Genomic DNA, 16,315 nt, shown 5'->3' on the forward strand with positions numbered 1-16,315 from the left:
AGGCACAGAAGGTTTTCAATTCAAAGTGAGTTTCACATTCAAAGTTGCTATGTGAATTTTTAGATATACCCTTGTCATAATACAGGTAATTAACACTTAATATCCATTTACCTACCTTCTGAAGCTTGTGCTCTGATAGTTAAGGCAAGTTGCAGGATGGCTGAGACAAGGAGTTCAATCTGTAAAGATACTGTTTATTACACAATGTATCAACTCTTTCTCTAATGTAAATGTTTTTTAAAATTCATGTATCACTGAAATTTTTTATCCTATGTTTATTTGCATTTATCCTACATTTAATAATCAGTATCTCATTTAGGTCCCTAATTTATAGTTGTATTCATTTTTATTTAGCAATTTATCTCATTTTCTTTTTTTTTTTTCAATTTGAAAGCAGTCAGTTTCCTAACTGACGAGATTACAAAAATAATCATGGTAGATACCTTAGTTCATCCTTCTATTAAGCCTGTTGATATGGTCTTCCCCGTTGCCAGCATCTCCAGCTTCTACAAAGTGCATGGCCTTTTTCTTCATCTCACCTCACGGAGAAGACAGTTTGAAGGCCCATAGGAAGTTGTTTCACTTTTCACTTTCATGCATTGGAGAAGGAAATGGCAACCCACTCCAGTGTTCTTGCCTGGAGAATCCCAGGGATGGGGCAGCCTGGTGGGCTGCCATCTCTGGGGTCGCACAGAGTCGGACACAACTGAAGCGACTTAGCAGCAGCAGCAGGAAGTTGTTTGCTTCTTTGAAATGTTTTCCAACAGTATGGAGATCTCATGAATCAAATGACTTTCATGCAGATGATGCCATATTTGCCAAGAGAACAGCGATCAAATTATCTGTCAGGACAATTCACTGCTTGTTGATTTTGATCAATTAATTTACTGACTTCAGGTTTGGGTACCCCCATGCAATGTATTCTTGCCTTGAGAATCCCATGGACAGAGGAGCCTGGCAGGCTAGAGTCCATGGGGTTGCAAGAGTTGGACACGACAACTAAACCACATGCAATGTATGGTTCCACCCTTCTCAGCATGCTAATTGAAACCTTGTTGAGCTTCAGGAGGTGCCACTGAACATCTGAGAGAGGCAAAGTTGCAATGCCTTTCAAATCTTTGATACCTCTGTTCCTGATGACAAATGCCAATTTGGGTTCTGTGGGCACACAGAAGTTTCTGGCTTTTCTTGCCATCCTAACCATTTGAATTTCAGTTCTGTATATCTGCTGGTCTTCCTTGTGATAGGGCTTAGCTTTTTCATAGATAAACTTTTTGCCTTTCGAAGCATCTTTTAGGCAAATTATTTCTCAGCACTTGATCTTAAGCTCTGTGAAATTCTTTTCCTTTTTCTTAAGGATTTCTGGCATAGCAGGAACCTTTATTTCCTTCTCTTCTGCACCCTCCATGGTTCCAGCCAGGAAAGAGGCCATTTTCATTTTAAATAGATGACTTCAGTCAGATAAGCAACATGCAGGACTCTTCATATTTTTATATGGAAAAAATATTCTTTCCAAACTTGGGTATTATGAATACACCAAGTTTGCTTTCTTGGGCTTCTTCGGATTTTGCTGTATTTTTTATTATTTTATTTTTCATTTTAGGGAATTCCAGGATTCACTGGTAATATTGGTTCACGTGGTTACCCTGGCAGGCAGGTGAGGTAACTATATTTAAACTTTTCTTTTTATGTCTCTCTTGGTTAATGCGTTGTATGTTCCAATTTCAAGAGTTAATGTTCAAATGATAATTGGTTTATTTTATTAAATAATGAATTACTCATAGCAAAATAATTCCCCAAAATTCTGATATAAAAATTGTAAAAATTCTTCAAAAATTTTATTGCAGACAAATTTTACTTAAAATGAGAGTGGGATTTTTAAACAAGTTTGATATGATATTCAGTGGAACTTTTTAAATTAAAATGGCCCAGTAGGCTAATAAAATGTTAAACAGTGTTGCTACTGATTTTACAATATTACCACTGACTAAAATGAAGTAATGATTTGAGTTAAGACTGTCTTTGATATGCAACATTTTTTAATAATACAATTATAAATACTTGGGACACAATTGCCAGTGCTACATATACCACTATCTGAATACTTTTTATCTAAATTGGATTCAAGTCTTTGTATACTGTTTTGAAAATTCATTTTAATCATTTCATATTTATTTCCCTCTAATTTCTAACTTTCTCTAGCTATTTCATATAGGCTAATAAGAGAAAAAATTTTCTTTCTTAGGCTTTCATTAATTACTTTTGAAATTAATTGTTTATTTAGCATACTAGAAAACTGTATTTATATAAAATATCTTTTTTATTCTCTAGAATTAAGGAATTGAAAATGCCAAAAGATAATCTAGTGTTAATAAAATTCCATTTTGAAGCCTTTAAAGTATGTGGAGGGTATTACATGAATCTTACCACCAAGTAATGTTCTGTGTTTATCTGAAAAACATATAAATACTTAAACATATGGAAATTGATCTGAAGTTAAAAAATGTACTTATTTTCTAAAGTAGGAATATATTTCAGATAAGTAAATTAGAAGTGTTCTAAAAGAACAGGATTTTCCAATGAGAAATAACTTAAATAATTGTGTCTGACAGTTGTGTTAATCTACTTTATTTAGAAATCTAAAATATATTTGTGTATAGATTATATACAATGGCTTTTTTGGTTCTGAAATTCTAAAATCCCTAAAATGTATATGGTCTTCAGAACTAAGTATACAGTTCTGAAGTTTATACTTGTAAAAATGATACCTTTTATTTGCCCCTTTTTATTAATTATCAACAACTCTTTAAAAAGTACTAGAGTATGATGGTGATGTCTTTTGTTTGCACTAGGGTTTAGCTGGACCAGATGGTAATCCAGGACCTAAAGGTGTACGAGTGAGTAAGCATTTTCTTTGCTTTGTTAAGTATGCTTAAATGTAAGTAGAATCACATATACAAAATACTTATTTTCACACTTCCACACTTCCATTACTTTGAATGTAATGTGGGTTTAGCCTGGAAAGAAGTATACTTATTTAATATACATCTTTATTGTTAAGGCCACAGAGAGCAGTCTTACAGTGGTAGTTCTTGCCTTATTCTTTGATAGCTCCTACATATATATTATTTATATTATTTTTCTAGCCCCTTGCAAAATGGTGTGTTATACCATTTCTGGTATGTTAGAAATACACTCTATAAGCATTTGTAGTATTTTTTATATGTGACTCTATGTAGACTTAAGAAGTCATGATGAAAGAAATGTGAAGAGACAAAAAAATTCCTATTCAAGGCTGAAGTAATAATACAGAAACTATCTGGACTAAAGAAATAGCTGCAAGAAAGAAACTTACATGTTCAAGAATATAGTTTTGCACTTCTAACCATTAAAGGAATTGTTAACCACTTTTAAGCATAAAGGGAGTAAAAAAAAAAAAATTACTATGAAGTGTTATGTAGTGTTCCACAAATTAAAATCAAAGCTGATTCTGGGAAAAATTTATAAAACTAAAATTTTTCTTTTTAAATTCTCTATTTAATAGCCAGTTATTTTTCAGAATCTATATCTTCCTTATATTACCTAAAATAACTTTTAGAAATAAGGAAAACAAAAAATATTTAAATGGTATGTATATTGTTGTTATTTAGTCAATAAGTCATGTCCAACTCTTTGCAAGCCCATGAACTGCAGCACACTAGGCTCCCCTGTTCTTCACTATCTCCTGGAATTTGCTCAAACTCACGTCCATTGAGTCAGTGATGCCATCCAACCATCTCATCCTCTGTTGCCCCTGTCTCCTCTTGCCCTCAATCTTTCTTAGCATCAAGGTCTTTTCCAAGGAGTCGACTCTCCACATCAAGTGGCCAATTTTTTGGAGCTTCAACTTCAGCCTCAATCCTTCCAATGAATCGATTGACTTCTTTTATGATTGACTGGTTTGATCTCCTTGCTGTCAAGGGATTCTCAAGAGTCTTCTCCAGCACCACAGTTTGAAAGCAGCAATTCTTTGTTGCTCTGCCTTCTTTATGGTCCAACTCTTACATCTGTACGTGACTACTGGAAATACCATAGCTTTGACTAGATGGACCTTTGTCAGCAAAGTGATGTCTCTGCTTTTTAATATACTGTCTAGGTTCGTCATAGGTTTTCTTCAAAGGAGCAAGTGTCTTTTAATTTCGTGGCTGCAGTCACCGTTTACAGTGATTTTGGAACCCAAGAAAAGAAAATTTGTCACTGTTTCCCCTTCTTCTCCATCTATTTACTATGAAGTGATGGGACAATGATGCCATGATCTTCGTTTTTTGACTATTATGTTTTAAGCCAGCTTTTTACTCTCCTCTTTCCCCTTCATCAAGATAGTTTCTCTTTGTTCTCTGCCATGAAATTAGTATCATCTGCATATCTGAGGTTGTTGATATTTCTCCCAGTAATCTTGTTTCCAGCTTGTGATTCATCCAGCCTGACATTTCACATGATGTACTCTTCTTAAAAGTAAATAAGCAAGGTGACAACATACAGCCTCGATGTACTCCTTTCCCAATTTTGAACCAGTCCATTGTTACATGTCCGGTTCTAACTGTTGCATCTTGTCCTGCATACAGCTTCTCAGGAGGGAGATAAGGTGGTCTGGTGTTCCTGTGTCTTTAAGAATTTTCCATAGTTTGTTGTGATCCGCTCAGTCAGAGGCTTTAGTATAGTCTATGAAGCAGAAGTAGATGTTTTTCTGGAATTCACTTGCTTTTTCTATGATCCAGCTGATGTTGGCAATTTGATCTCTGGTTCTTCTGCCTTTTTTAAATACACCTTGAACATCTGGAAGTTCATGGTTCACATACTGCATAAGCCTAGCTGAAGGATTTTGAGCGTTACTTTGCTAGCATGTGAAATGAGTGCAATTGTACAGTAGTTTCAACATTTTTTGACATTGCCTTCCTTTGGAATTGGAATGAAAACTGACCTTTTCCAGTCCTGTGGCCACTGCTGAGTTTTCCAATTCTGTTGGCATATTGAGTGAAACACTTTAACAGCATCATCTTTTAGAATTTGAAATAGTTCATTTGGAATTCCATCACCTCCACTAGCTTTATTCGTCGTGATGTTTCCTAGGGCCATTTAATTTCACATTCCAGGCTACCTGGCTCTAGGTGAGTGACCACACCATTTTCTGGGTCATTGCTATTGCTGCTGCTAGGTCACTTCAGTTGTGTCCGACTCTGTGCGACCCCATAGATGGCAGCCCACCAGGCACCTCCATCCCTGGGATTATCCAAGTAAGAACATGAGAGTGGGTTGCCATTTCCTTCTCCAATGCATGCATGCATGCTAAGTCGCTTTAGTCATGTCCGACTCTATGCGACCCTATGGACAGCAGCCCACCAGGCTCCTCTGTCCACAGGATTCTCCAGGCAAGAATACTGGAGTGGGTTGCCATTTCCTTCTCCATCTGGGTCATTAAGATCTTTTTTTATGTAGTTCTTCTGTGTATTCCTGCCACTTCTACTTAATCTCTGTTTGGTCCTTGCTGTTTCTGTCCTTTATTGTGCCCATCTTTGCATAAGTATTCCCTTGGTATCTACAGTTTTCTTGAAGAGATCTCTAGTCTTTCCCCATCTATTGTTTTCCTCTATTTCTTTGCATTGTTCACTTAAGCCTTTCTTATCATTTCTCACTGTTCTCTACAACTCTACATTCAGTTGGCTATATCTTTCCCTTTCTCCTTTGCCTTTCTCTTCTCTTCTTTTCTCAGCTATTTGTAACGCCTCCTCAGACAACCATTTTGCCTTTTTTTCATTTCTTTTTCTTGGGGTTGGTTTTGATCACCTCCTGAACAATGTTGCAAACCTCTATCCATAGTTCTTCTGGCACTCCACCTACTAGATCTAATCCCTTGAATCTGTTTGTCACCTCCACTGTATATTCATAAAGGGTTTGATTTAGGTCATACCTGAATGGTCTAGTTGTTTTCCCTACTTTCTTCAATTTAAGTGTGTATTTGCAATAAGGGCTCATGATCTGAGCCACAGTCATTCCCAGGTTTTGTTTTTGCTGACTGTGTCTAGTTTCTCCATATTCAGCTGCAAAGAATATAATCAATTTGATTTCGGTATTCATCATCCGATGACATCTATGTATAGAGTTGTCTCTTGTATTGTTGGAAGAGAGTGTTTGCTATGACCAGTGTGTTCTCCTGGCAAAACTCTGTTAGCTTTTGCCCTGCTTCATTTTGTACTCTAAGGCCAAGCTTGCCTGTTACTCCATGTGTCTCTTGGCTTCCTACGTTCACATTCCAGTCCCCTGTGATGAAAAGGATATCGTTTTTTGTTGGTAGTTCTAGAAGGTCTTGTAGGTATTCACAGAACCGTTCCACTTCAACTTCTTTGGCTTTAGTGGTTGAGGCATAGACTTGGATTACTGTGATGTTGAATGGTTTGTCTTGGATATGAACAGAGATCATTCTGTTGTTTTTGAGACTGCACTGAAGTATTGCATTTCAGACTCTCTTTTTGACAATGAGGGCTTCTCCATTTCTTCTAAGGTATTCTTACCCATGGTAGAAGATATTACCATCGTTTGAATTTAGTTCACCCATTCTCATCCATTTATGTTCAGTGATCCCTAGAATGTCAATGTTCACTCTTGCCATCTCCTACTTGACCACATCCAATTTACCTTGATTTATGGGCCTAACATTCCAGGTTCCTATGCAATATTGTTCTTTACAGCATTGGACTTTACTTTAACCACCAGACATACCCACAGCTGAGCAACATTTCTGCTTTTGCCCAGCCTCTTCATTCTTCATGGAGCTATTTCTCTGCTCTTCCCCAGTTGCCTGTTGGACACCTACCAACCTGGGGGGCTCATCTTCTAGTGTCATATATTTTTGCCTTTTCATTGTGTTCATGGGGTTTTTAAGGCAAGACTACTGAACTGCTTTGCCATTCACTTCTCCAGTGGAGCACGTTTTGTCAGGCCCTGACTAGCAAGCATGTGCCCTTCAGTAGCTCCATGTAGCCAGAAAACATGTGTTTTAATGTATGTGCTATAATGATGCCTTCATTTTTAAAAAATTCTTAAACATTTTCAAATATTTCATGTGTATTTTCTTCTTTAATTTTGCTATCAATCCTGTGAAGTAGGAGAACACAAATATTGTCTCCATTTTACAGGTGATAAAACAGATGATAAGCTGTGGAACTGACATGATTTGATCTAGTCCTAGCAGAACTCAAACCAACATCTTCTCACCTTTAGCTCTGTCCTCTTCCACTGTCCTGTGCTGTCTCTACCCTTGCGCTAAGTGAAAATATGATGGGGAAAAGTGATGTATACTTTATTAAAGCCACACTGAATGCACATACTTACTTGGATCTGGAAAACAAGGAGAGATTACTGGATAAGAACACGGGCTTTGGAGTTAGACGAGACTGCTTCCCCCCCCACAAACCCCTCGTTTACTAGCTTTGTGACTTTTGATGCCATTAATCTCTTCTGTGTCTCATTTTTCTTAACTTACTAAAAGGTGAAAATGAAATTTACCTTTAGGTGCTTCTGAGAACTACCTGAGCTGAATATTCTTAAAGCACAGTGCCTACCACATGGCATGTGCTTTCTCTGCAGGTTTTATCATTATTCTGGAATTTGGGAGTTACTTGTGTGTGTGAGCTAAAGTTGTAGACCTGTTTGGCGCTGTGCAGTTTTCTTTTACTACATTTTCTCATCTTGCTTCTGTGATTCCTGTAACTTTTCTAAGTTCTCCTTTGTGTCATTTTTGTACCATATTATCCTTTTGTTCCTTTCTTCTCCATTTGTGTTGAAAAGTACTCTCTAGGGAGTAAACCCTTTTTAAGTTTTTTTATGTTTTGATGGCAACTTCATGAAAGCATTTAAAAAAACTAATCCTTCTCTGACTAATTTAATTGATTTAATCCTTTCATTTTCCTTTGCAAGTGAGGGAAGAGTCAGCAGAACCATTTCTCTAGGTTTCATATTCACAGAGTCCAAATGTAAACTTTGATATTATTAATAACTACAAATGTTCAAAAAACAAAATTTGTTCAAAACAAATTTACACTGACAGGATTATATTTTTTATTTAATGTGTGTCCTATTACTGGATAATACCAGATGCTATATATTGTAAATTAATATTTTTACAAATTGTGTGATAAATTATCTTTTGAATGTCCCTGTTGTTTGGTTGCATTTTTTGGTGTTAAAATAATTATTTTTAAAATGTAAATGTTTGAAATCATTTTTCAGCCCTCCTTTGGTATCTCTTTGTGTAATAACTGGCCAGGTATCTCAAAAAGTAGATGTATGTAGGCCTCTCCTGATGTTTTTATTTGCCCTGATGGTGACAGAATTGCCTCTGTCTTATGCAATATAGAATATAGAATCAAATCCCTTATGATTATACAGTGGAAGTGAGAAATAGATTTAAGGGCCTAGATCTGATAGGTAGAGTGCCTGATGAATTATGGAATGACGTTCGTGACATTGTACAGGAGACAGGGATCAAGACCATCCACATGGAAAAGAAATGCAAAAAAGCAAAATGGCTGTCTGGGGAGGCCTTACAAATAGCTGTGAAAAGAAGAGAAGTGAAAAGCAAAGGAGAAAAGGAAAGATATAAGCATCTGAATGCAGAGTTCCAAAGAATAGCAAGAAGAGGTAAGAAAGCCTTCCTCAGCAATCAATGCAAAGACATAGAGGAAAACAACAGAATGGGAAAGACTAGAGATCTCTTCAAGAAAATTAGAGATACCAAGGGAACATTTCATGCAAAGATAGGCTTGATAAAGGACAGAAATGGTATGGACCTAGCAGAGTCAGAAGATATTAAGAAGAGGTGGCAAGAATACACAGAAGAACTATTCAAAAAAGATCTTCACAACCCAGATAATCACAATGGTGTGATCACTGACCTAGAGCCAGACATCCTGGAATGTGAAGTCAAGTGGGCCTTAGAAAGCATCACTACAGACAAAGCTAGTGGAGGTGATGGAATTCCAGTGGAGCTATTTCAAATCCTGAAAGATGATGCTGTGAAAGTGCTACACTCAATATGCCAGCAAATGTGGAAAACTCAGCAGTGGCCACAGGACTGGAAAAGGTCAGTTTTCATTCCAATCCCAAAGAAAGGCAATGCCAAAGAATGCTTAAACTACCACACAATTGCACTCATCTGACATGCTGGTAAAGTAATGCTCAAAATTCTCCAAGCCAGGCTTCAGCAATACGTGAATCATGAACTTCCAGATGTTCAAGCTGGTTTTAGAAAAGGCAGAGGAACCAGAGATCAAATTGCCAACATCCGCTGGATCATGGAAAAAGCAAGAGAGTTCCAGAAAAACATCTATTTCTGCTTTCTTGACTATGCCAAAGCCTTTGACTGTGTGGATCACAATAAACTGTGGGAAATTCTGAAAGAGATGGGAATACCAGATCATCTGACCTGCCTCTTGAGAAACCTGTATGCAGGTCAGGAAGCAACAGTTAGAACTAGACATGGAACAACAGACTGGTTCCAAATAGGAAAAGGAGTACGTCAAGGTTGTATATTGTCACCCTGCTTATTTAACTTATATGCAGAGTACATCATGAGAAATACTGGACTGGAAGAAACAAAAGCTGGAATCAAGATTGCCAGGAGAAATATCAATAACCTCAGATATGCAGATGACACCACCCTTATGGCAGAAAGTGAAGAGGAACTCAAAAGCCTCTTGATGAAAGTGAAAGTGGAGAGTGAAAAAGTTGGCTTAAAGCTCAACATTCAGAAAACGAAGATCATGGCATCCGGTCCCATCACTTCATGGGAAATAGATGGGGAAACAGTGGAAACAGGGGCAGAGTTTATTTTTCTGGGCTCCAAAATCACTGCAGATGGTGACTGCAGCCATGAAATTAAAAGACGCTTACTCCTTGGAAGGAAAGTTATGACCAACCTAGATAGCATGTTCAAAAGCAGAGACATTACTTTGCCAACAAAGGTCCGTCTAGTCAAGGCTATGGTTTTTCCAGTGGTTATGTATGGATGTGAGAGTTGGACTGTGAAGAAAGCTGAGCACTGAAGAATTGATGCTTTTGAACTGTGGTGTTGGAGAAGACTCGAGAGTCCCTTGGACTGCAAGGAGGTCTAACCAGTCCATTCTAAAGGATATCAGCCCTGGGATTTCTCTGGAGGGAATGATGCTGAAGCTGAAACTCCAGTACTTTGGCCACCTCATGCGAAGAGCTGACTCATTGGAAAAGACACTGATGCTGGGAGGGATTGGGGGCAGGAGGAGAAGGGGACGCCAGAGGATGAGATGGCTGGATGGCATCGCTGACTCGATGCATGTGAGTCTGAGTGAACTCCGGGAGTTGGTGATGGACAGGGAGCCCTGGCCTGCTGTGATTCATGGGGTCGCAAAGAGTCAGACATGACTGAGCAACTGAACTGAACTGAATATAGAATTGCCTCTATTTGAATATACAAACTTCAATCCAAGAAGAAAAGCCATCTGTATTAGTATTATTTTTTTTTATGTCCTTATTTGTTTACACCCTAAACTCCAGTTTAGTGGTAGTGTTTTTAGAATGATGACAAGCCCATATGATGTCTTTGTTGGATGCTGCTGGCATTTTATTTCTGTTATAATTATCATAATAATTATCAAGAACCTTTTCTGAAACACCTACATAATTATGCATAGCATTGTTCCCTTTAAAATCTTTATTTCTAAAATGTTGTGCTGATTCTGTGTAGACTGTGTTGAGTAGAGATCTGACTTTTCAGCTCCTGAGTTTTCAGCAGAGTTTTTAGATAAATGTACATCAGTTAGGGTGTTTGTTCTTTTTATTTATAAACAAAATTTCAGTTGTGTATGTTAAAGCAAAAGTTAACTTTTTTTTAACTTGAGGCCATCTGTAGCTGATGATTCTGAAATACATGTAGCTTGCCATCATAATCCTAAATGTTTTGGTAATTAGAAAAACTTTTGGATGCTTCATTTTTTTTTTTTTTTCTCTCTAATTTTATTTTATTTTTAAACTTTACATAATTGTATTAGTTTTGCCAAATATCAAAATGAATCCGCCACAGGTATACATGTGTTCCCCATCCCGAACCCTCCTCCCTCCTCCCTCCCCATACCATCCCTCTGGGCCGTCCCAGTGCACCAGCCCCAAGCATCCAGCATCATGCTTCGAACCTGGACTGGCAACTCGTTTCCTACATGATATTTTACATGTTTCATTGCCATTCTCCCAAATCTTCCCACCCTCTCCCTCTCCCACAGAGTCCATAAGACTGTTCTATACATCAGTGTCTCTTTTGCTGTCTCGTACATAACGGGTTATTGTTACCATCTTTCTAAATTCCATATATATGCGTTAGTATACTGTATTTATGTTTTTCCTTCTGGCTTACTTCACTCTGTATAATAGGCTCCAGTTTCATCCACCTCATTTGAACTGATTCAAATGTATTCTTTTTAATGGCTGAGTAATACTCCATTGTGTATATGTACCACTGCTTTCTTATCCATTCATCTGCTGATGGACATCTAGGTTGCTTCCATGTCTTGGCTATTATAAACAGTGCTGCGATGAACATTGGGGTACACGTGTCTCTTTCCCTTCTGGTTTCCTCAGTGTGTATGCCCAGCAGTGGGGTTGCTGGATCATAAGGCAGTTCTATTTCCAGTTTTTAAGGAATCTCCACACTGTTCTCCATAGTGGCTGTACTAGTTTGCATTCCCACCAACAGTGTAAAGGGGTTCCTTTTCTCCACACCCTCTCCAGCATTTATTATTTGTAGACTTTTGGATCGCAGCCATTCTGACTGGTGTGAAATGGTACCTCATAGTGGTTTTGATTTGCATTTCTCTGATAATGAGTGATTGGAAATAAAAGCAAAAATAAACAAATGGGACCTAATTAACCTTAAAAGCTTCTGCACATCAAAGGAAACTATTAGCAAGGTGAAAAGACAGCCTTCAGAATGGGAGAAAATAATAGCAAATGAAGCAACCGACAAACAACTAATCTCAAAAATATACAAGCAACTCCTACAGCTCAACTCCAGAAAAATAAACGACCCAATCAAAAAATGGGCCAAAGAACTAAATAGACATTTCTTCAAAAAAGACATACAGATGGCTAACAAACACATGGATGCTTCATTTTTAAAGTTTCTCCATCCTCCAGATGCTTGACTTTTAAGCAAACAAATTATAGATATATTATCATTAAAGTGAAGTAGAAGGAAACCAATTATCTTTTCCTTTATTTATTGCTTGTTCATAAAGGTGTTTTTCCTTGTCAGAGAAAAGTGTTCATCCTACCATGGTAATACCCAGCTATTTTCCACCCTGCATGGAATGCCTTTCCTTTCCTTCAAGACTCAGCTCAAAAGTTGCCTCCTCTGTAAAGCTTTCCTAACCCTTCCCTCTAGGCAGTATTGGTCATTCTGCCAGTCAAAGTTTCTGTTGTGTATTGTGTTTATCTTATCACCTGTCACATAATCATGTAACAATTATGATATGACAGTTATTTGTATGACTTCTTCCTAATAAACTATCAGCTTCTTGAGGACACTGATTTTCATATTCATTTTTATAATCCCAATTCCTGGCACACAGAGGGCACTAAAATGATGTTTTGTGCATCAGTGACCCAGATTCATATTCTTTCAAATATGGACCATTGCAGTAAGATTTCCTACATTCAGTATTTCCTGTCTGGGGTATATTCTGTATTTTGTCAACAGCTTAATATTTTAGAGAAACAGCTTAACATCAGGTCATTACCATACTCCCTCAAAGCCCAGTAATTTCCAGCTATCTAAAATGTAAAGTCTAAAATTCTTAGCCTGAAATTTAAGGCTTTCCTTAATCTATTCTCTAAACTACCATACACTTTATTCATTAAATTGATGAAACAGGTTATTATTTGCCACAGGTGAGATGTAACTAACGTGTGGCGGTAAAAGTAGCTTGCATTGGTACTCAGATGCACCCCTTGTTTCTCAGACCAGCGGGAACCTCCATGAAGGCAGTGTGGGTCTGCTTTTCTCCCGAGCACCTTACTCAGTTAACCATTGCTACTCAGTTAACCATTTACAAACACTCCTGTAGTTCTCTCTGTCTTGTTTCTGCTTACTGTGGTTCTGCCTGAAGTGTTCTTACTCCATTATCTGCTTATCAATATTTTACCTACTCTGTAGGCCTATCTCAAGTGCCAGTCTTCTTTGAAATCTTCTTCGATTGTCTTTACCTCTTGCCACATTGGAATAAATCTCTCCCTCCTCCATATCTCTCTTATTCTTGGATACCTCCTTTCTGCCTTACATTTTAGTTAATTGTATCTGTATTTTCTGCCCTTTGTAATATTCAGTGTAGAAAAGAACTTGGGCTTGTTGATTTTTATGAGCCTAAATTATATTTGTCTAAATTATATTTCCAACTTTTTTTAAATGAAAAGATGGATCTGTAACTTTTAGGAAAAAAAAGCAACAAGGTTATTATGCTGTTAAGCCTCATCATTCATATTACTATGAATAAATTTTAAGTATCTCTATTTAGAATTATATACTTAATGGTGACTATTTAAATGAGATAATGCAAAGATTGTTTGATTTCTTTAAGGGTTTCATTGGCTCTCCTGGAGAAGTAGGACAACTGGGACCTGAAGGAGAAAGAGTAAGTCTGTTTCCTTCAAATATTATTTCTAATGTGGTATACTAAGGTAAAGTATAACAGTGCTGATTAACCCAGATGTCAGACAGGTAATCTTACAGAGTGAAACAAACCAACTTTAAGAAAAATTAGATGATGTTTTCATTGTATCATGCAAAGAACTGAACTTCTTCTTTTTTGACCCAAAGGAATACACAGTTAGTACCCTACCTAGAACAGCGTGCTGTTCTGTAAATACAGTTTGTTTGTAAATCCAACAGAGTTAGCCTAGGTACCCAACTAACACAATCAGCTGTATAGTACTGTACTGTAATAGGTTTATAATACTTTTCACACAAATAATACATTAAAACAAACACAAAATAAAAGTTTTAATCTTACAGTACTGTACCTTAAAAAATATAGTCATCCAGAACAACAGCTGGTGTACAAGGACTGGCATAGAGTGAACAGGCAAGAAGAATTACTGACTGGAGGAGGAAGAAGAGCAGGGAGATGGTAGAGCGGAAGGATCATCAGCAATAGGAGACGGAGGGCAAGCTGTAGTTTCTCTCATGACTGATGTTGATGGCGTAGGCTTTGGTTCCTTGCTGGAACCAGATGCATATTCACATCTTGAAAGTTTGCAACTTGAAGGTTCATATGAAGGGGACTTACTGTATACAGTCTACATTGTTAATAACTCTGCTGCTTATGATACAGTCCTTTCCAGACCTGTTGGCATGAACTTAATGTAATAAATAAACCAAAGTTATACGTTCTTGCAAGATGTCATCATCTTGGATTTAAGGATCCCAGTGACACTGACCATCAATAGGCACAATGTCCTATTGCTCACCTTTGAACTCTTTTTTCAGTAGAGATATTACATGAATATTTTTGTCAACCACTGTTGAGTTGAAAGTAAATGGATTACTTCAACCATTGATATCTGTTAACTTATCTGCATATACAAAAATCCCAAGCTACATAGTTCTGACAGATTTCTTAGTCTCAAGGACTTATAAAAGTGATTATGCCTCAAGGGATTATATCAATAAGTATGCTTTAGATTACAAGTGACAAAAAATTTCAAACTGGCTTCAAAATGAGGAGATTTTAAATAAACACCAGAGGGATGGTACAGGGAGGGAGGAGGGAGGAGGGTTCAGGATGGGGAACACGTGTATACCTGTGGTGGATTCATGTTGATATATGGAAAAACCAATACAATATTGTAAAGTTAAAAAAAATAACTAAAAATAAATAAATAAACAATGATTACAGCAAATGATTTATTGTAATGGTTATATATATACAAGTCACTATGTAAATACTTCATATTAATTCATTTAATCTTGTAATACCCAGTGAGATAGTACTATAATTCTCAATATAAGTGTTAAGTGTTAGTTGCTAAGTCGTGCCTGACTCTTTGAGACCCAATGGACTGCAGCCCACCAGGCTCCTGTGTCCATGAGATTTTCCAGGCAAAGGATACTGGAGTGGGTTGCCATTTCCTTCTCCAGGGGATCTTCCCAACCCAGGGATCGAAGCCGGGTCTCCTGCACTGCAGGCAGATTCTTTACCAACTGAGCTACAAGGGAAGCCCCTTGTAGCTATAATTCTCACTATGGATGAGGAAAGTGATGCACACAGAGAGATTTACCTAAGACTACACACAGATAATAGAACGAGGATTTAAGCATAGATATTCTGGCTGTAGAACCTGAGTACTTGAGTACTGTGTCCTGCCACTACTTCTTATGACCAGAAACACACAGGTTAGGTGGAATCTAGGCACAGTGTGATCCTGTGAGCACAGTGAGATCATCATTTTCTCCACTTTGTCTTAACCAATGTTGGCTTTATCATAAGACTTATTTCTCATATGATTGCAAGATTCCCAATGCAAGGGCTAAATATGCATTTGTTTATGTTCAGCCAGAGAAACAAGGAGACAGGTGGTAATTGTCTGCTGGGTATACAAAATAAGACTTCTGTTTGATTGTACCAACTTTGGTTGCATACTCAGTTCAGTTCAGTCGCTCAGTTGTGTCTGACTCTTTGTGACCCCATGAATTGCAGCACGCCAGGCCTCCCTGTCCATCACCAACTCCCAGAGTTGGTGAGTTCACTCAAACTCACGTCCATCGAGTCGGTGATGCCATCCAGCCATCTCATCCTCTGTCGTCCCCTTCTCCTCCTGCCCCAAATCCCTCCCAGCATCAGAGTCTTTTCCAATGAGTCAACTCTTCACATGAGGTGGCCAAAGTACTGGAGTTTCAGCCTCAGCATCGTTCCTTCCAAAGAAATCCCAGGGCTGATCTCCTTCAGAAGGGACTGGTTGGATCTCCTTGCAGTCCAAGGGACTCTCAAGAGTCTTCTCCAACACCACACTTCAAAAGCATCAATTCTTCAGTGCTCAGCCTTCTTCACAGTCCAACTCTCACATGCATACATGACCACAGGAAAAACCACAGCCTTGACTAGACGGACCTTTGTTGGCAAAGTAATGTCTCTGCTTTTGAATATGCTATCTAGGTTGGTCATAACTCTCCTTCCAAGGAGTAAGCGTCTTTTAATTTCATGGCTGCAGTCACCATCTGCAGTGATTTTGGAGCCCAGAAAAATAAAGTCTGACACTG

General features: G+C 37.8%; 1 protein-coding gene across 5 annotated transcripts in view; it reads left to right on the forward strand.

Annotated features, from left to right (window-relative positions):
* COL24A1 (collagen type XXIV alpha 1 chain) overlaps window positions 1–16,315 on the forward strand; it is a 400,744-nt gene that overhangs the window by 109,256 nt on the left and 275,173 nt on the right. For all 5 annotated transcript variants that reach the window (XM_070367752.1, XM_005888435.2, XM_070367754.1 and 2 more), the window contains exons 10-12: window positions 1,604–1,657; window positions 2,853–2,897; window positions 13,638–13,691. In XM_070367752.1, the coding sequence (XP_070223853.1) occupies window positions 1,604–1,657; window positions 2,853–2,897; window positions 13,638–13,691 (153 nt within the window). The remainder of the gene's footprint in view (window positions 1–1,603; window positions 1,658–2,852; window positions 2,898–13,637; window positions 13,692–16,315) is intronic.

Source organism: Bos mutus, chromosome 3 (genome assembly GCF_027580195.1).
Source record: "Bos mutus isolate GX-2022 chromosome 3, NWIPB_WYAK_1.1, whole genome shotgun sequence".
NCBI classification, from domain to species: domain Eukaryota; kingdom Metazoa; phylum Chordata; class Mammalia; order Artiodactyla; family Bovidae; genus Bos; species Bos mutus.